Source organism: Sciurus carolinensis, chromosome 10 (assembly GCF_902686445.1).
Source record: "Sciurus carolinensis chromosome 10, mSciCar1.2, whole genome shotgun sequence".
NCBI classification, from domain to species: Eukaryota; Metazoa; Chordata; class Mammalia; order Rodentia; family Sciuridae; genus Sciurus; species Sciurus carolinensis.
Genome location: NC_062222.1, coordinates 15,653,252 through 15,675,348, shown reverse-complemented (window position 1 = coordinate 15,675,348; position 22,097 = coordinate 15,653,252). Strand labels below are relative to the sequence as shown.

The 22,097-nt window shown below is 37.6% G+C and overlaps 1 protein-coding gene across 1 annotated transcript in view; it reads left to right on the top strand.

Annotated features, from left to right (window-relative positions):
• Slc7a11 (solute carrier family 7 member 11) overlaps positions 1-22,097 on the top strand; it is a 69,956-nt gene that overhangs the window by 32,150 nt on the left and 15,709 nt on the right. Inside the window, exon 7 of the mRNA XM_047567083.1 lies at positions 20,891-21,014. Within this exon, the coding sequence (XP_047423039.1) occupies positions 20,891-21,014 (124 nt within the window). The remainder of the gene's footprint in view (positions 1-20,890; positions 21,015-22,097) is intronic.

The window sequence follows — 22,097 nt, the reverse complement described above, 5'->3', positions numbered from 1 at the left end:
GGAATGTGTGGTTGATGTACCTTGGGATCAAAATTCTTGCATTTCTCAGCTTCACATATGCATAAAAAATACATTTGGCTCCAAGACAGTTTGTTCATGTAAGGTTGAAGCGTCAAATAAGTGGTGCAGAAATTATAGGATTATATTATAATATTTTATCATGGGGTAATCAAAGAAGACAGATATTAATCCTTCAAGTGCTTTGTGGAAACCATTTAGCTTTTTTTGGGGGGAGGGGTATTCCAATAACCATTGTGAGGCAAAATTTGAAGGGCAATGTTTTGAATGTTTTACTTCCTTTCATATAAGTTGTTTCTAAGTTCTAATTTTAGGCTTACTGAAGTTTATATTTTTAGTCTAGAATAATAAGCTTGTTTTAGGAGCAAAAACAATGGCTAATTTAATTTTACCCTGTGTTTCTGTTCCCTTTAGCCAAAAATAACAGACCCCAATAGGTGCGATGAGTAGAAAGATAGACTCACAGAATTTCAGAATTAGAGGGGATCTTGGAGATCATCTAATCTAGTTTTGAACCAGATGTTCAATTTCCTTTGTAATGTCTTTAAACAGAAATTCTCATAAAAGATGAGAAACTGGCTATACCTTCCTGCAACTGGCTGCCCATATTGTTCTCTTGCCTAGGTTGACCAGTAACCTTCCAGTTGCTGCCGCCAGTTCTAGCTTAAATAAGTTATTGGTTAGGTTGATTCTTTGTTTGCCACTTTTAAATGGCAGGTAATAATCCCTTTATTGTAGTTCTCTTGAGCAGGGTGCTCAAATGTCTTTGACTGCAATAGGTGTAACCCAACTGAGGAAATGATGTTAGAATCTCTGGAGTCTAACAAATTGCATGCGTTCAGACATGGACTCTGTTTTTTGATCTGCTCCTACCTGAAAGGAAGTAGCTTCCACAACAAGGATTGTCAGTCTTGAGAGTGACACCTGCTTTTGCATTCACACCTTTGTAGCTCCCCTCATCCATATTCTTATTTATGCAAATAAGCCACCCTCACTCTTCTCTAGGAGCATATTTTTCAAAGTCAGGTGATTGTGCCCAAAATGTGGCTCAGAAGTAAATTTTTACATTCTGGTTCAAACTTGGTGAAAAAACACTTAGACCACTAAAATCTAGTCTGTAGACCACTGCTGCTTAGACATTCCTGCCATTTCAGTGTTGTTTAAGATTCTCACTGAAACAGAATAATGTCACAAGTTGTTCTTTTTGATAAAGACAAGGTGCCTTCAGGTCATTATAGTCACATGCGCCATTCCCAGAAATCATTTTGACAATTTTGTTCTACTCATTTCAGACATTGACTCAGTTTACCAGTATCCCCAGGAAAATGAGCAATTCTTGAATTTGTATAGGCACAAGTCAAAACTGTATTACCAGTACAAGTCCCTAAAGTGAGCCAAATGAAGTTGGGACTTTACAGTGATGAAAAGATTGCCACTTTTATGAACTATAAACATACTTGCTTACCGAATCTTTGAAAATAGCACTGGTTCAGGAAAATTCAAAATGTTAATCCTGCCTCTTCCTAACAAGCTGTTTGACCTTGGACAGACCTCTAAGTTGCTTCTGATTCTTTGTTTGCCACTTTTAAATGGCAGGTAATAATCCCTATATTATGGTTCTCTTGGGGTTGTGAGGATAAAATACGGGAATTCAAAATTGTTAATGAACTCAACAAATAATATACAAACACCATCAGCAACCAAAATGTGTGTTCTTCAAAGATTGGAATATTTTGCGATCTTTGAAAAAACTTAGAGGATTAACATAATTGTTTTATGAATAAGGGGTGCCTTTTCTACACACATGACCTATTAATCAGCTTGAAAAGTCGTTCTGCATCATCAGCAGAGTACCTAATTATTAGTAGTTAGAAGGTTCATGAAATGGTGAGAATTGCTTTTTATTTTATAGTCTCCAGCCTCCCTCAGGTGACAAAAATGCTCACACATTGGAATGAATGTCTTGGCAGATTATTTGTTTTCCTTCTGAACCAAATATTTGTATGCCCACACCCATATTGTCGTTGTGACATAGTTGGCTGACAGTGCTGATATAATGGATGGACTGTTTGTATTTCTACTGTAGTCACCTATTTCTAAGTTCACTATCTTACCAAGAAATGCTTTTATGAAATCTGACAAACGAGGTCCTGATCTGAGTGGCTGGTGTCACATACTTTAACATTTTGTTTTTACCTTTTCCAGAAATGAAGCTATGGAATTGGTACAAATCAGGAGAGCACAGGTTTACTCGCAGATGACTTTTTGAATTTTGGCCCAATTTTAAAATATATAAAGGCTTTATTAAAAAAAAATAAACAGCATTTTAAACAATCTAACTCGTGGATAGATTTCAGGGTAAAGGTAGTCTTTCAGATTATTTTTAATAACATTATGTGTGTTATCTCTGTTCTGCGCTGGAAAAGCTTGAAGCTCAGAGAAGTGAAATCCTTCTGTGACTGCGTGGTTAGCCAGTGAGATCAGGGTTGTACTCCTTGTTTGTCTGGCCCAGGGCTGGTACTCTCCTCGGTACACTGGCTGGTCTGGTTGGGAGGGAAAGCAGAAGTGATCCGTGAGTGTACACAGTGGTTTACTGGCTAAGGAAGTGACTTTGTTATAGAAAAGGAAGTTATAGGCAGAATAGGACCTAGAAAAGCAGAACAGAGAAATGACCTTGTCTGAGGCAGGGTGTGGACTTACACAAAGCCTTAGAGGAATTGTCGGGTTCAGGGAATAACGTGTAGACGCTTGGCTAAAGCAAGGGTCTGTGAAGAAGAGTGGAAAAGAAGGTAGTAGAATGTGGAGATTGGTGTACATGGAGAGCCTTAGCCTCCTTTATGAGAATTTGGATCTTATCCAGGAGCCAATGGAAGGGTGCTGTTGTGAGTTTTTGGTGCGTGGGAGTGAGTGCTTAAAGAAGATTATGACAGCAGGTTCAGGGTTTTTGTTTTGTTTTGTTTTATGTGACACACATGCAATTTAAAGAGAATTTTAGTTCATTATGACATCTTTAATCTTCCTTTGAACACTTATTTTTAATAAAAGAAAATATCTTTGAAAAGTTAATTGCCTTCTACAGTTGCACCATTGCTAAAGTCAAACAAAATGACACAGGATGTGGTGAACATCCTGGCAAAGAAAACCATAAACTCCACGCTGTCCCAGCCCAAAGATGTAGGTCACACTGCTCAGAGAAAAAGGATGAGTCAACATACGTTTACATGCTCTCTGCAAAAGTGTAGGGTTGTCTGTGTTGTTTTAAATTTAAAAGATACTGCCATATATTTTCCATGTCAGTGGGATAAATTAATGTGAAGATAGTTTACTTTGAAATAAATTTGTATTTAAAACATGTTGAAATGAGAATATGATTAAGCACTGGAATTCTCAAAATAGAAATAAAAAGGATTATTGTTTGTAACAACGTTTGAGATATTCAGGTTGAAAACATGAGACAGGCCATTGTGTACATTTGCCTCTAGTTCTGAGATTATATCTTTATTTTTAGATTAGTGAATATATAGGAACCAATGTTTAAGAAAGTACTATAGTACAGGCTTGTGTTATTGGGGCTGGGAAAATGCCGCATACTAGTGAGATAAAAGAAACCCCAGGCTAGATTTTAAGATCAAATAGAATACCACGTCAGAGTTTGGAAATATTTCAAACAAAATATGTTAAAGATCTGGCTTTGAATGACTCAGTATTCTACATGAAGTGTAGGTATAAAGAGGAGAGGGAAATAACACAACCAGTTCAGGCCAGGAGCCAGTCCGGAGCCACTGCCACTGCCAAGCACTGTGAGGGTCACACCGGTGGTGTGACAACCACTCCAGGCTTGGAGACAATGGGCTACGATCCTGCTTCTGGTTCTGGAAGTATTTAATTTTGTGACCCCAAGGCATAGCACTTAATATGTCATAATGTGTGAAAAGCTGAGTCTCTGGTTTACTGGCTGCAGAAAAGGCATAGTACAATAAATAGCAAATTCCTTTTCTTTTCCACTCTAGCATGTTCCATGATTCTTGCAGAGACACGCAAATCCCAAGTGCAAAAAAGAGAATATTTCATCATGGGAGTACAGCCAAGGGGTGGACATGTAAGCAGAGCTGTCTCAGAAAAATTTAAGAAAAGTGTCAAGGACACAGAAAAAGAGAAAGGGATTCTGTATCCAGTTCAGATCTTCTGAGTATTAGGAGATTCAGCAGGACCCAAGTTTTCTGAGTTAATCTCAAGAAATGGTAGGAAGTTTGGATGGAGGAAACGAGTTCAGATTGGTTTCCCTCAACGAAGGAACTTAGTTATTAGATCTGGACCAGCATCAGATCATGGTTATGGGATCCAACCCAACGGAAGTCACCTTAAATATTGGTTCTTGTGATTCCCCAGGAGGAGCACAGGTGTTACTAATGCTTGTTAAGGGATAGTTAGGATTGTCGGTTGGTGAATCCCAGATTTTGGGCATTATATATGCCCATAGAAGGTATTTAGTAGTCTATAAACCACTGTGGTCCAGGAAGTTTATATTAGTCTTTAACTATGTGGTAATACATTATATTTCTCAAGAGCATAGGCATTTTCAGAGATGGATCTTCTCTGTCGGGGGTCTGCTATATTTAAGTATTAGACATTCCCAGCAATCTGGTTAGGACTGCATTTGTTTATTGATAATTTTATGCTGGCTAGCTAAAGAAAGAGAGAGAGATCTCTGTGAATACTTTTCAGAAGTATGCAGTCATGGGCTGGGGTCGTGGCTCAGTGGTAGAGCACTTACCTGGCATGTGTGAGGCACTGGGTTCAATTCTCAGTACCACGTATAAATAAATAAATTAAATAAATGTTCATTGACAACTAAAAAAAAAATTTAAAAAAAGAAGTATGCATTCATTGCCCTGGCCAACTGTTAAGTGGGTGGAGTGGTGAGAAGGAGCGATTCTATACCAATGTGTCTGACAATACTGTACTCAGAGTAGACTCTCGGTTAATGGCAGACCTTCAGTTTTTACTTTTGTTATTAAGCATCATGCTGTTAGCTCATTTGCAACCCCTCAGGGATAATCAGAGCAACATTTGTGAACATGAGGAAGCTATTTCTTTTCTTCTCCATCCCTTGAGTGTGAAGCTTGTTATCCATTATCACAAGATACCCTGGTCTGAAACACTTTGCCATGGGAAGCAGAATTTATCTCATTCTCAGAGTCCAACATTTCTCATCTTTGACATGATTGGAGATTGTTTTACAAAAACATATAATATTTGTGTAATTAGCTTTCTAAGAAGACAGCTGCATGTTTTTTTTTTTTTTAATCACATGATTTTCCTAGCTAAATATTTACTATTATATGCTATTTTCTCTTTCATTTTGTTAAATTCTCTCTCTCTTTCTCTCTCTCTCTCTCTCTCTGTTGCTTAAAATTATAGAAGTGGAACAGATACTTCTGTCTATGACAATCAATACTAGTGCATATTAGTTGTGATCTCTGGCTCAAATACAAGGAGCATTGTTTTATATATTAAGCTCTGCAATACTATATGGAAAATTGCTTTTGAAAGGAAGTTTATGGCATAGCACTAAAATAGGCCATGATAAGTGAAATACATAGTCATGTAACACAAAATGAGAGACCAAAGATTAGAACGCATGATTTTATAAGGAAAGCTGTCTCTAGAATTCATGTTTTTCTAAGCATCTCAAGTCCCTCCTCCTCCAAAGGGTCAGTTCTGTTGACTTTTCATAAAGCCATTGTCCCTTCCTCGCACTCCACAGTCACAGTCTCTGTCTCAGGGACAGAGAGCAGAGGAGGTATGATTGTTTCTACATTTCAAAATTGCTTCAGTTTACATCATACCTGCACATACTAATAGTTCTGTACCCGTTTACCTTCTTCCATTTGCACATCAACATGGTCAAGTTTATTAAATGAAGTCATTGTCATGGTTAAAAACCACACTACACTTGACCTTGAAAGAATAAATCACAAAGACCTTGAATGTTGAGATAGAAGGGGAAGTAGCCATCCAATTCCCTATCCCTTTCCTTATAAGAAAAGAAGAAATTGAAGCCATAGAGATGGATTAATTTGTCTTTATTTACAAGTTAAAATGCTGATCCTTTCTGGTCTCTTTTCAAACATTTTGTGTTGGTGAATACAAATCTAAGAGAGATGGTCGCGGCAAGACTTTAGCCTTGAAATTAGCTGGGGGAAAATGTAATCATTAGAAGTGACCTGTGTGTCATTTGAGAATAGAATAAAACTGCTTTTAAAAATGTGTAAAAGCATTAACATTTGTCTGCATTCAGCTTTCTAAAGCTGTTATTCAAATAGATAATGAAAGAGGGTCTTAGGCTAGTAGAAGTAAGTAATCTATTCCAGGTCATTTAATGAAGGTCATTTGGTTCCAAGATTAAAACAGAAACTTTACGATTAGGAAATGCTGAAATGTTAGAATATTAGAAGGAAATAGCTACTTTTTATTGTCTCTAATATCTGGACAGTTATGCTGGCTCTTAAAATAGCTTTGATATCTCTTTAGGGGACAATATTTAATTTTTCGGTTATCGATATTGTCAAACAATCAAATTTCCACTTCCTATATTCTGACCTGAGGCAATAAAGAGAGAAATTGATATAGAAAACATGATTGACTTTGTTTTTAGCCAGAAAATGACAGAAGAAATGAGTGAGATAGAGAGCAAGTGGAGGTAATGATTCTAAGATCCTGTTTTGTAGTCAGCTCAGAGTCTTGGGTAAGAGAGGTTAAATGTGTTTTAAATGTATGCAAGTGTTTAGCTATTTGATCTTCAAGATGCAGTGCACTCTTGCCAAGGAGAGGTGACCAAGTGGCAAACGCTGGGAGAAAGCAACTACAAATTGAGCTTCGTGATGTGGCTCTGTGGGCCATGGGACTGTTTGTCTTCATGCCAACCTACACTCTGAATTGCAAACTGCAGCAAAGGAGAAAGCATCCATTTAGATGTGTGGGTGTCAGTTTAGGATGCAAGGCTATTTCCTGTTCTCTAAACACAGTGTTCCTAGCGCACCAGTTGCGATAACTGGGTAGAATTTCCTCACCTCCTAACCTGGCCACCCCACTCCATACCTCTGCCCCAAGGACACCCAGAGGCACGGGAACGCCTTGTTATCTTGTTCCAGTATTCCCCCCATGGACATATATCGTCTGCTCCACTTTTAAATGGCTGAAACTCCCATCTCCTCACAGTAGATGTGGTCCACGTAGTCAAGAGCCAGAAAGAAAAAATGTCTATGTATTCTGTAACCTACTAGAAGGTAAAGTAACATTTTCACAGGATTGAAAATTATTTTCATAAGACGTTCAATGTAACACTACAACAGCTTTCCCCTTTTCTTCTCCTCATAATAGATGGCCAAATTTTAAAATGCCACAAGAAATTATTCAGAAGTCTCAGTTATGATTTTGCATTTTGTTTTCCTCAGTGGTGTGTATGTGTGTACACGTGTGTACACGTGCATGCATGTATTGTGTTATATTGCTCAAGATACACGCATGTGTATATTTTCTTCATGACTTTGGCATTACGTTATGTATTTATTTGTTTAATTTTTATCTGTTTTACCCATAAAAGGAGCCACAGCTGTATCTGTGTCCTTACTTCTGTATTCGCAGTAATGGAAAGTACCTCGAAGTTTGCCCAGAGGTCTAGATTGCTGCATCTCAAACTCAACTGATGATTCATGTGACTGTAGGTCTGTCCTGCCCTTTGTCATTTCCTACCAGTTCATTAGATTTTCCCATATCATTAAAATCTCAGTGAACACCATTTTGATAGTGGTATAAAAAAAAATCTAATGAAAGTCTTTGTTAATCGAAAAGCAAAAATTTCACTTGTTTTACTTGTGTTTATTTGATCACTAGTAAGATGCTATTCTTCTCTCATGTCTCGTAGCTACATGTGGCATGAAATATTGGTAATTCCATGGAATTCTTTGTGTATTACAGGTATTAAGTCATTATCTCCTATACTGTTTGCGAAAAGTTTGTTCTAATTTTTCATTTCACTATATTTTCTTTATGGTTTTGGCTTATAGACCTTTGAATTTGTAGTTAAATATAGCAAAGATTTTCATTTCTGTGAATTGATTTTATGGTCGCAGAATTTCCAACATCCATCTGTAGTTCATTTAAATCTTATCCATATTTGCTGTTGTTCTGTTTTTCCTGGTTTCTTTTTTACATTCAATTATTTATCTGTAATGCATTTTCCTAACATGATATGATGTAGACTTTTGGTTTTTCACCAAATTTTCTGATATCCAGTTTTATTTTCAGGGGTCATATGACATCATAGTTTATGATACTTACATTATAAATCAGGATACTTGTCATGGTATGATGTTAAGTTTTTATGTTATAGGCTAAGACGTTTTTCAAGGTAATCTTTTCTACTCTTTATTGTTCTATTGATATATCTTCCAATTACTATGCAATTGTATTATTATAAGTTTAAAAAATGTTGTTTTTCTTAGTTGGAGGGAAGGATGGCCTTACTTATTGCTCTTTTTTTCTGAATAAATCAGCATCGAGTGGAAGCCATTTGCATGAGGCACTTTCTATTCTTAGCTTTACATGCATATGGAGATAATCTGTGTAGCTCTTTCAAAGTTAAAGCGCATGGTTTTTCAAATTATCTTGAATGTGTTATCTCTCATAATAAAACCTACACTCTATAAAGATACACTCTATGTATGTGACTCTATCTTTATAGTTCAGAAATATCTTTTTTTCTGCATATTATGGTTAATTATTAACTTAACTTCCCTGTCTTCTTTCACATTAAAAAAACTAACTAGTTAAAGTAACCTCCAAAATACTTGTCAATAACTTCAGTTTTCCTCTTTTCCATTTGACCTTTTAGCTCCCTGAACCACTTAACAGAGTATCTTTTAAAAATATTTTTCTATTTTTCAGACTATTTTTGACAGAATAACAAATGCCAAGGTGTTGACCTAAGTATCAATGGAAACATCAAACCATTTCTTTATGATCCTGGCGGTTGTTGCCCCCTGAGGGATTAACCATGAACAAATTTAACTATTAAATATTTATCCAACTACTTGGATTTATAATCACGAGAAGTAATCCTTTACAGTGTGTTATGAAATGATAATAAACTCAGCTCCTAAACAATGAAAAACATAGGTTCCAATATACAGGAGAAGGAAAGAAGTTACATTTTCCTCTTCGACGTCTTTCTCTTTGCAGTGAATATCTGAAATACGTAATTGTATCCTTGACTCTCTTAGATATTTGCTGCTTTTCTTAAAAGCTGGGAGTGGCAGTGTGAGCGGATTTCATCACCAGCCTTTGTTTTCCCACGGTGGTCCACATCACTTGGTATAGTCTAAATTATGCACAAAAACTCAAAATGCAAGCCCAGGGTGTTGCTCCTGCCGTCCTCACCGGGGAAACGCAGGGACGGTGCTGTCAGGCTGCTGGAGAACCCGGACATGAGTCTTCTTGGTGCCCCTTCCCCTTCCATGAGTTCAGTGTGTGCTCTTCTCAGCTGGCTCCTCTGGGCGTCCCAGGCCATGTTCCTTCCCCGGCCTGACATCCTGTTTGTTCTTCTCCTGACTCCCCACTGGTGGCTCCAGCCGTTCGCACCATGCTGTTTTTGTGTTTTATGAAGAAATGTTCATGTGTGGCTGCTGTGTTTGATATTAAATCTGAGATGAACTTCAGGAGGTTTCCTGCTTTTTATTAAAAATGATTTTGGCTAGGGGCAGTGTTATCCTGTTCATAAATCAGGTGCTCTTAGAGATTTAATAATTTAAAATTCACATGAGGGTTTGATGGAATAAACATTTCCTTTCTCTGTTTAATTTGTCTCTTCACTCCCCACTCCCCTTCTCTTTACCGCTTCCATTTATTTTTTTCAAGTTTTCTTTTGGGAGGTTTGTGCAGATGTATCTGATGGTTGTAAAAATAATGTGAAAGGAAGAGTCAGAGAGATACAATTGGTTGAAGCAGTTTCTATTTGATCAGTTTTGTGTCCTCCCATCACTACTAGAAACACCTTTTTATTTTAATTGATTGATTCCTTTAATCCCAAGTTTTATCTTCCAATGGAGTCACCCTCTCTTCCTGTTTTGATGAGCCATTTCTTTTAGGAAATGTCCCAGAAAGAAAGAGTGGATGAAAAAGCAAAATGTTAACGGAGCCAAGGAGGCCCGAGAGCCTTTCATGTGTGGTTAGAAGCTACATAAAAAAGCAGAGTTCTCCTTCAGGATGACAGAGCATCCTGACAATGCTCAGAAATGCTTGCGGTGGCGATTTAGAGGAAATATTTTAGGAGCACTTTAGAATGTTCAGTGGACAGTGTTAATTTCTTCGGAGAACTGGGGAGTTTGAATACACGAATACAGATATTTGAAAAGACTAAAGTTAGAAGATATTGTGTTTTTCCACATAGTAAAAATCGTAGTGAGGAAGAGCAACGGGGTGGGAGTCTCCTTAGAAAAGGAGGGAGGTTTTTCGGAGGCAGAATGTTGGATCAGAGACTGGCGAGAATGGGGAAGGTCTGTGGGGGGTACCGTTCCAGGGATAGGGCCCTCCCCATCTTGTCCCATTTCAATTTTAGACTCCCTGAGAGGGTGGATTTTATGTATGCTTAGTATCTTTATCCCCTTCCTTATAATGACATCTGGTATATAAAAGATATTTGCCAAACATTGGTTAAATGAATGAACTCTATCTGATGTTGACAGATAAAATTGACAATAACCTTCATAACACTACTATGGATGCCCTCCTGAAATTCAGATGATAAAAAAATTTCACAATAAGGTTTTGATAAAAGCCAAAGGTACAAATATAGTGACATATGAAGTCACTCCATGCGCACCTGTGACAGTGTGGTCAATGCATGTGGACTTCCAGAGGTCTGGCCTGATTGCAGACAACCTTTTTAGAATGCAGAGGAGTGGACAGATCACTTATCCTTTAAATTATCCTCTGTAATGATCTTTTTCTTTTTTTTTAGCCAGGCTGACACTTTGAAGTTGTAATGATGGAAGGTGCTTTGATGTGCTGTAATCCAGGCTGAGGACAGAATCTCATCTTTAGAGGACAGCAGAAGAGTGTAAAGTTGACACCCTTCTCTCTCTTGAAAGACAGAACAAAGCAAAGGCAGAAATATTCTTAGGATGCTCTGGTGTATGAGCAAGAGCTTAACCAAGTTTTCAAAGAATTCTTTTACTAAATCTATATGGATGAGTTTTATTTGCTAAGATTATTGGAAAATGAACTTTCCCTTAATTCAACAGCCTCTTCAGCTGCTGAGAAAGTCTAATCCCAGAGGGAACCAGTGATCTCCTGTGTTTCAGCTTGTGACAGGGACTTGACTAGGTTCAGCCTTCAGATTGGAGTCCAGAGATGTTTCATAGTTCTATGAAATCAACTTAGCACAAATATCAAAGGCAAAACCCAGGGAAAAGATGTCACTCAAAGACAGTTTGCCTTTGGAATGGAACACGTGGAAGCTTTCTGGTTTTAGGAGTTTGGAGAATGGAGCTGAGGGCAAATATGTGAGAGGAGGGAACTTAAGGAAGGTTGAATGTGTCGGCCTTCTGTTTCCCTTGAGCACACGTCCCCTGTGCCACTGGACGGTGCATTGGCTTAAGAAAAATGTTCCCGGAGAGGAGTTTGCTTAGGAATCTTTGTAGTCTAAGAAAAGACGTTAGTAAATATGAAATGAATGTACAAAGACTGATTTTTCAAAAGGTTTTACTTTTTAGCTGAAAGATAAAAGATCATAACATTTCCATTTCTGCTGGGAATAGGAATCCTCGTAAACGGACTGCCCGAAGAGGGCTCACAGGGCTCTGCCACTCTGTGGGTTTTTGTGACCTTTTCAGGGAGCTGTCAGCAGCCCAACCAGGAGTCCTCCTTGTCACTCTCTTGACAATGACAGATCATCCCTCTAAACTGGCAGGGTTCTTAGCCCATCAGCTCTACTTTTTCTCTGCCCTACCTTCCCCTCTGCTCCGGTAAGCTGCTGTGTCACATCCTCTGTGGCTCTGCCACTGGGATTTATCACTCTGACTAATGTCAGGCCATAGTTGCAGACTTCTCTACCAACTTTATATCTTTCCTGCTAAGATTAGCCTTGGTAGGAAAAAAATTATTTTTCCTGTATTACTTTAGAAGGATGAATAGGGACTCATGAGTGCCATCTTACTTCCAACTTTATAGGTTCAAACCAGTACATACATACACATATGATCATTAATTACAGGTTCTTTCTAAAATCAACTCATATATATTATTAAGGGTACATTTTAAAGTCAGGATGTGATGTAAAGACATAACGAGACTTAAAATATCTAGAGCAGTGAATTTAAAGTGATCTTAAAGCTATGGAGCTACCATTTTTAATAATGTGTATAAAACAAATAAAAGAGAACTTTTCTATTTGAAGTAAAGGAGATAAGGGTAGTCTATAATCTTACCTGTTTTCCACCTTCTATTCTGATTTCCAGAGAACTCAATCTGAAAACCAGTTGTCTGCTTGATTACCAGACATGAAAGTAAAGTGATTGCTATTAATTAGATCAGAAATGTTGGTCAGAAATTTTGGAGACAGTTTTCCATAGTAGAAGCAATAGTTCATGACTGAAGGTCTCCCATGTTCATCTGTTCTGCTTCTTGTGAAACTCAGAAATGTGACTGGAGCCCATGTATAGCATGACATCGGTTCTTTCTAAGATGTGTGTTTACTGCTTGAGGAACTTTTGATGGTAATTTCATGTCAAAGTGGGCCTATTTAGTTTATGTAGCTTGTTCTTAGCAGAAGAGTATTTGTTTAACCTTCCATGTTTTATTATGTGTCTTTGTGGCGGGGGGAGAGGGTCAACTATGCTGTTGAATTGTTGGCAATTTTCAGAAGTGCAAGAGATTTTGCATTTTAAAATAGAAAATCATGGGATCTATCTTTGTGTCTGGGAAGTTTGAATAATAATTTTCTTCTATGTAAGATTTTTCAGATAAAAATCCATTTTTATTTGATATTATAATTTGGAACATTATTTTAAGAATTTTATGTCATATTTTGTCTCTTAGAAAACAATATGGAACAAAACAATGAGAATTCACTTTTATTTAGGCGAATTCAGTAAAAGCTAATTTAAAAAAAAGACGTCTTGAGATAATGGGGGCCCTTCTTTCATCCTTTTTGTTAGTTAGGGTAATGCTATCTGCTACAACAAGCAAACCACAAAATTTGAATGGCTTTAAACAACCGAATTATTTTCTTATTTCATGTAGTAGTCCATTGTTGGTGTCGCTGGCTGGCTGGTGGGCTTTCTTTCACAATTCTGCATGTTGATTCTGTGACTCAGATTCCTTCCTTGGTGCGGTTTCAACATGCCGCAAAGGTCCATGTGTTAAAAGGTTGCTCCCCAGCGTGGTACTGTTGAAAAGAGGTGGGACATTTAGAAGGTGAGGACTACTGAGAGGTCTTTGTTTAACTGAAGTATGCCCTTGAGAGGATATAGGACTTTGACTCCTTTTCTACTTCCTCACTCCCTGGCCATGAGCTGAGTGGTTTTGCTCTGCCACACACTCTGATCAGGATGTGCTCTCTTGGTCCAAATCCGTAAGATCAGTCAATCATGAATTGGAACCTCCAAAACTGTGAGCCAAAACGAACCTTCTCTCTTTATAAGTGGATTCTCTAGGTATTTTGTTAAAGTGATGGAAAGCTTTCTAACTTTGCAACCGACTCCAGTCAGGGAAGGGCTAACAAGGCAGCTCCTTGGCCTTTGATTGACATATCTACTTACATTCTGTGGGCAAGAATAAGCAACATTTCCCATCTAGATACAAAGGAGTCTAGGAAGTAAGCTCTCTAACTGGGTATGTTCTTCTCAGGAATTTATACTTTGGAAAGAGGAACACAAATTTGGTGGGTAACTGTCTCAGCCATGATTCTGAATCTCAGGGACACTCTTGTTAAAAAAAAAAAAAAAAAAGGTTCACTGAGATGCTGCATTGTCTTAGTGTTCTTTAGATCAAATCCTGAGGAAAATAATGAAATTTTAAGAGACACATTTTAAGAATAACATAACAAAAACTAAACATTTGTGTGAAATTTAACATTATTAAAATATTTAATGTATAATCTCTAGCATTTTATTTGAAGGCAATTTTGTCTTTGTACACTAAAACTTGCCTATAAATATGTTTGTTTATCCATGCTAAATATGAATAACTATAATAGATCTGGAAGACACACACTAAATCTTCAGAAAATGAGAAAAAATGAGGTGCAGACAATGCAAATTTTTTGAGATTGTATGAAATGCAAGCAAATGAAAATTTATGCTTAAGCTACATTTTGCAGAATAATTTTACTTATTGATTAATTTATTCTAGTAGTAGTAGGGTAAAAAAGTATTTAAGGAATTAAAAACGCTTATATTTATGTTTCTGATTGCTTATTACCTTGTATTTCTCAGTCGTGAGTTTCCATTTTAGGTCATTTTTCTGTGTGGCTTTAGCTTAAAACGATCCCTGTAGGCATTTTTTTCTGTGTAGTTTTGCTTCACCTTCCCCCTCTTTATGCATCCCTCTACATTTTTAACAAGCCTCCTTCAGCCCTGCAGTCTTTTAATCTGTGTCTGTTCATTTCTTACATCTCCTTACAGGTCTCTCTGTCTCCTCTTTTCTGTTTGTGGAATTCTTCATCTGTGGACAGTGGAGAACGGTGAGATTGAGATGAGACCCCAGTGGTTTTGAGATCTAAAATGACTCAGTGAAAACTCCCATCGCCTTACCAAGGTTCAGTGAAGAGCGGAGGGCAGGTGTTTAATGCTAGAAGTCAGTGGGCTGTCAGTGTGCACGTATGTGACAACGTGCCTGTCACATCACTGTGTTCAACCTTGGACCAGAATTGTCATTAAGCAACAACTTGAACCATGGGCCTTTAAGAATGTGCATAAACTAGATTATTGGATGTTTTCTTCCCTGGGCTACATTTTTCTATGTTCAGTGACAACCCACTCCTTTCCATCAATTACTTGCTATGTCTCTGCGAACACATTCCTTTTATGATCGTTTGATAGCCCAGTTCCCACTCAGGGTGGATAAACTAGAGAGAAACAGCCATAGTACCCAATGACGATGAGGCAAAATCATTGAAAACATACAAAGAAATTCCCATGAGTCCAGCCATCCGTAGTCTAATATTTTCAAGTTTGGAAAACTGTCAATAATACTTGTAATTCAGTACCTGCTAGACATGTCAAAAATCACATAGTTTGATAGGATAGTCTGTGTCCAGGAGTGCCTGGAGAGTTTGGTATGAGCCTGAGTAAGCAGAAGTGTATAAACAATGTGTGGAAGAAAATCACACAAATGAAAAATAGTGATAGCTTTTCTTTGCAATATGTATGTGTGTGAGTGTGTGTAGATATACACATATATGATATATGACATTATATACATATACATGTATATGTATGTGTATATAGCAAACTTAGTCATGTTTGTTATGTATTTGTCTATAATACATGACTAAGTTTGAAGGTTGGGATAAAATCAACAGCAGAGGTAATGAAATAAAGAGAACAATTCTGCAAAAACTAAATTGGTGGATCAAAAAAAAGTAAAAGGTATTTGAGTCACTGCTGAGTCAAAGTGCTAGAAAATTTTGTTTCTACAGGGTTACTATGAAGAAATTGTGAAGTAAATATGATTCTAAAATACTTAGAATCAAAACATACTTAATATAATTATAAATACCTTATGTTGAGATGAATCCCAGTTGCATTTCAATTACATATAAGCAAATAGTCCCTAGTTTACCAACAGGATTTTTAAAATCCCTGATAACCCCTTGGTTCTTCTTTTTATTTTTGACATTTCATATGTGAAGGAGTTTACTGTTTTCCTACCTTCTGAATCCTCTCTTTTATTCTCCTTTTTTTTCTGAATATGAAATACATGTGTTAAATCATTAATGGTTTTCAAACAGAAAAGGTGGAGCACCATCCACGAATTTTGAAGGTTTCAGAGCATACAAGAAAAAGTTTTAAGAGAACTGACTGCCATCACGTCCCAGCCCATGGCACAAAGATGAGTGTAGATGCCCCAGGACCAGTGAGTTCCATGGTCCACATGATGTGTATCCTACACAGGGGATTGTATGAGTACTATCTTGGTTCACGCCAATATCAGAAAATTTTGTTGCAGTTATAAAGCAATTCTGGAAAATCCTAAATTCATGTGATTAGGAAATTACTAATTACTAATTACATGTGGTCTATCAGAAATCTAACCTTCAGGCTTTCTTGACTATCAAGGCTTACTCATTCCATTTTCATAGCAATTATCACTTTGAGCCAAAATGAAGCTCTAGAAATGAGTCATATCCAATATTCTATCCTAGAGCTGCAAAGCCTGTTGGCAAAGTGCATTATTTGAAAATTTATTTGTGGTGACTATTAGGTACATAGAAAAATATAAATGGCTTAAAATGTGTCACACTGTAAAAATTGGCCTTCTGATATGTGATCATTTATATAAAATATAAGGGGTTGGGGATATAGCTCAGTTGGTAGAGTGCTTGCCTCAAATACACAGGGCCCTGGGTTCAATCCCCAGCACCCAAAAAAAAAAAAAAAAAAAAGTGTCATAAAATGTTGCATATATTTGTCAATCTGAGCATCTTAAGGATCTTGTACCTAAGATTAATGTAGGCGCAAAATAGCCACCAACCATTCCATGACAGAACATATCAGGTGTGTGGAACCGAGTGCTGGAAGATCTGTCCAGTCCTCTCACCCACTACTTCTGTGACCTTGGTTGTGTCCTTAACCACCTTAGTTTCCTTGTTTGAGAAATGGGGATATTGTCTCCTATTATGGTGGGTTGTTGTGAATTTTGTTTGTTATTTGTTTTGATTCTATCTCATCCTATAAAGGATTTGAAAGGACATATATTTGAGGATAAAAAGGAATTGTCGGTGCTTTGTAGATTTTGCAAGTATAAGTCACCAACCATCACTATCGAAGTCATTTCTGGGAAGGTCTATCTGTTAGAATGAAAGCACTTGTAAGCAGGTGTTCCAAATAAAACAAATATTTACTGGTTCCAAATAAAACAAATATTTATCCATATGTGACTTCTATTTACTGGTTCCAAATAAAACAAATATTTATCCACATGTGACATAGCCATATGGATACATATAGGTGCCAATTTAAAATAAGCCTGTACAAAAAGACCATTTCAGGACCTTTTTTGAGGCGCTGGGACTCAAGCCTAGAGCTTCACCTATGCTAGGCAAGGGGGAGTACCAGGGAGCCAACCCCCACCCCAATATCCTAGAACTTTTTGATTGAAGACCATTTGCAACTAAACAGAAATATCAGACCCACAATCTTACTGTGTTAATTGGAAGGAACATTATAATGACAATAGCTCTTAAGGATTAAGTAACTTTTCAGTAAATTTGCTTTTTGTTAATCATAACAAACATTTGAGAAAGAGTGGAATTCACAGGTGTCATTTTTAGTCAGCATGAAGGCAGTGCCTTTGTTGCATTTAGGATTGGTGGATACTCTCAATAACACAGAAGCTTTGAAATATCAGTGGCCTGCCGCTTCCTTCCTCTAATTCCTCTTATTATCCTGTGCCATTTGCCTTAATCTTGGGTTACTAACCACGCTTATCTGCCCTCTCATCTAAAGCCTTCAGAAAGATTGCTCTGGCATGGTCTAATAGCTTTTATCAGCTCACCCAGTGGCTCTTACACTTTGATGCTCGAAACCCAGGAGTTAACCACGTGGCACCAAGCCCTTCTGAGCACGTCAGCCTCTCTCCTCTGTAAATGACTGCTGTTTGTGCCAAGACAGTCAGGAGAGAGTGCCGCCCCTTCCCTCTCTCCAAGTGAGACAGAACTCAAGGACAGAGGCTGTGGCTCTCCAATTTCTATGGCATATTTTCTAATTAGAGAGAATCACTGGTTATGTCATACACCGCTACAAGATTAGACCCCTGCTCCCTCTGGTCTCATTATTTTAAGCTCTCATGATTTCCTCCTGCACGCCCCCCATACCTATCTTGTATATTTGACTGATACTAAAATTGTTCATAATCTATTTTGGCTTATTTGACAAGCATGCTTACTTTCCTTTAGTTCATATAAAAACTTGTCTAGGGAAATTTATTAAGTGAACTTGTTTGCTTTTTAAATAATAAATAATGACTTGTTTGCTAAACAGTGAAACTATTTGAAAACATTCACTTTTACATTACAGTTCATATGATACAAAAAATGGTAAAAATCATGCAGTATGTTTTTCCCTCCTTTAGAATAGATCAAACTGCATTGTCAGTGAATTAATGAAAAGTGTAGTCTTAATAAAAGCTTGTAATAAACTTCATATTAAATAACTACGATTTCCCTGAAAATTAATAGACTTCAGGGACACACTCATGAGAAACAGCAACTACACTGTAGTGGTAAAAATGGTCTGATTTCAAGGTAAGGTAAACATGCAGGTTAATTCTATGTTGCCACTTACCTATTGTGTATCCTTGAATAGTTATTTAAACTCTCAAAGACTCCATTTCCTCTTATATAAAATGGTGCCGATGCTCCTGACTCACAGGATTTTCCCAGGATGCAATGGGGTGAATATGTAAAATGCCTAATAAAATGTTGGACACAGGGCTGTTTAATGGCTGCAACTGCTGTTGCTATTTTTTAAAATTCATTTTTATTGTAAACAAATGGGATACATCTTGTTTCTCTGTTGATGCTGCTGTTTTTGTTAATAACAAACTGAGAAAAAAGGAAAACTAACCTGGAAGGTTAGATTTTCTAGGATGCCTTCTGCTACAATCAGTTTAGAAAATCACCTTCAGAGAGATCATAACATCTAGGCAGAGAGGCGGGAAGACTGACTTTCATGAGTTAGGGATAGGAAGCTCAATGCCATGCTGGGTGTAGTGGGGGTGGGGCGGTACAGTACCAAACTTCAGACTTATTTCTGTTATTTTGAGCATCACACGATGTGAGAGTATTACCTGTCCTGGACAGGTTAGGCTACTGCTCTGCACTTAACATCACCCCATTAAAAAAAAATAATTTTAAATACCTTGATGGAATGCTTGCAAGGAATAGAGGATCAGTTTCTCTGTGGCTTTCCCTCTTTGTCTCTCCCCTGTATAGAAGGCATTACTCCCCATTTGGGACTATGATAAAAGCTGAATGGATTCAAGTTTAAAATAATACAGTGAGTGATTGAAAGGCCATGTGCATACCTTCCTGTCCTTCTTCCTGCCCTTTTGCATTTACATACAGCCTTTCTTTCAAAGAAGCAGTATTCATCTTTAATTTGCTTTTATGTCATTCACCCCCTTGTATTTCATTGGCTCAGTGATTTTTCTTGCTTAAATGTAGCATTTATCAATCACAACTAGCAAAGCATGTTGTGGTGTTAACAGAAAATTCCACAGGACCCTCGGCACACTGGAGAACGGGAACATCTGCTACTCTGACGTTAGGATGCCAGGATTTAGAGGTCAATGTGTTTCCCCATCAAGGCTTAAGGCTTTGGGGATCATGGGAAGTGTCAGGCTCCAAGCAGCATAATGAATGGTAGTTGCTGACTGGCTAGGTTTGCCTGTTCTCAATAGGGGATATTGCTGCTCGGCATAATGAGCTGGGACTTAGTGTGCTAAACACACCCAGCTTGGTTAGCTAGGCCGGCTGTGCTATTCTTCTCCCCAGTTCTGAACTGCATTTTCATCTTGGAAGAAATTATATTGAGGTCTTCATTAGTGGCACCCAGCAGGGTGAAGACTCTATGAGGGCTGATAAGCACTACGGCTAAAAAATGATCAGCTTTGTGTGAGGAGTTGAAGGTTCAAGTTGCCTGAACTGGAAAGAGTCTGAAGAGGCGATTATGTTAAGCAAGTAATGTGTATCGGGTAACATGGAATCAAATTATTAGGGTCAGTAACTTCCTGGCTTTCCCAGTGCATTAAATGAAGACATAATATTGCATTTGTGCTGGGTACTTCTTGATGCCACACAGTGTCAGCACTGTCCAGTCGTCCGTACTTCACAGCATGTCACCTCTAATTTCATGGGATTATCTGTGCTGTGGCTTTATTAGATACTCATGATCTTGAGCTTCCTTTGAACTCACAGCAGGGCAGTGCAAAGTCATTATCATGAGCACTTCTGTGCTTCTTGTGTTACATACAAAATTATTATTGCCATCATTTAAAAGGTAGATACATCCTGCTGTCATGCTTCCAAAAGTCTGCACTTATTTGTTGGCAAGAGAAGCTACTGAAAGGGAAACCACTCAATGTGAAATGGGTTTTTGAGGACGTTTTAGAAAGATTATCAGTGAATTTGTATTAGAAAGGTATATAGTACAGTGGTCCTCAAGGTGTGGTCCCCAGATCAGTAGCTACAGAATCTTCCAGCAAACTTGCAAGAAATGCTAATCCTATCAAATTAGAAACTCTGGGGTGGGGCCCAGTAGTTGGTTTTAACAAACCTTCCAGTGATCCTGGTGCATACTCAAGTTGGAGAAACACGCCTATAGTCCTTATGAAGTGCAAGAACAAGATAGATCCGTAGGTTCTGGGGGCATAGCAGTAACTGAGACAGAATATCTGCCCCTGTGGACCTTATTAAATTACAAAGGAATATGTGCTACTTGATCCTGATGAAATGTTTATAATTCCCCAACAGGGCTTGTAATTATCACAGCTGCCATTATTTTCTTCATCTGAATCAGTCTCTTGCCTTCTTTGGTGGTAGGGATGACTAACAATAGATAACTGATGACGATTCCTTTGTGCCTTTCAGAACCATCCCCCTTGCTATATGTATATCCATGGTCATTGTCACAATTGGCTACGTGCTGACCAATGTGGCCTACTTTACAACCATTAGCGCTGAGGAGCTGTTGCTTTCAAATGCAGTGGCAGTGGTAAGTCCAAGTTGAAAAAAAAACCAATTTGAATTTAGGTCAATGAGTTGTTGCAATTTTATAGTAGTTCCCTCCAGGAGGAAGTGTTTGGAAATTTGGTAATCTTTTCTTGACCTGAATGATAATGGATATTTAAAAAATTTAGAGCACACCTTAGTATGTTCCATTGTCTACCATCCTATATGACTTATTTTTATTTTTAATTTCGTATAAAACATTTCCACATATGCCTGCTTGAATACCTGTCAGGGCTTTTTGAGTGGAAGGTATGATTCTTCCAATGTATCTTTAAGAGTAAGCGGAGAGTTACTGAATCTAAATGAATGCATTTTTGGTATGCAAATTGCATTAATTCTGTACTCTTTCCTGTTTGTAAACTTTTCAAATGCTGACTTAAAATTCTTTCCCCAAAGTATCATTGAAGAATATTCAGGTGGACCAAGAATTTTCAGGTGGACCATGCATATGCGTATTTGTTTGTTGTGGTCTACCCTTTGAATACTAGTCTTGGAATATTAATAAATTTGGGAAATATGAGGTGATTAAAAGTTAAACAGATGTTGTTGCTATAATACTCTTCCGAATATTAAAGATGCTAACGTGCATTCTAACTCCCTAAGGAGGGGGTACACATAATTTTACATTTTCCAAAATTTATTTGACACCAGGACCAGATTTTGGCCCCAAAGATCACATTATAGCACTCTTATTCTGTGACACGAACTTGAATTTTGCATAACAATTTAGCTTGTAAGAAAGCATTCACTCACGACCTCCAAACAATGAAGGATCAAAAATTAACTTCCCATCACTGACTGTCAGTTCCTTTTAAAATTGTCAGTATTACCTCATATGAGCAACATCCACAGGGAATAAATTATCTCATTTTGTGTGAACCTATGTGTGAGTTCACTGTGTGGAAAAAAAAAATTGTCCACTGCTCTACCTATCAGAGAATCAAATGTACAAAGCTTATTGACCTTGGGTCAGTCATCTCCTCCTTCCAGACTAAGGGCAACATTTATTTTGGGGGCATAATGTGGCCCATTAATTACATAGCAGTAGCTGCATCAAGGACAACTA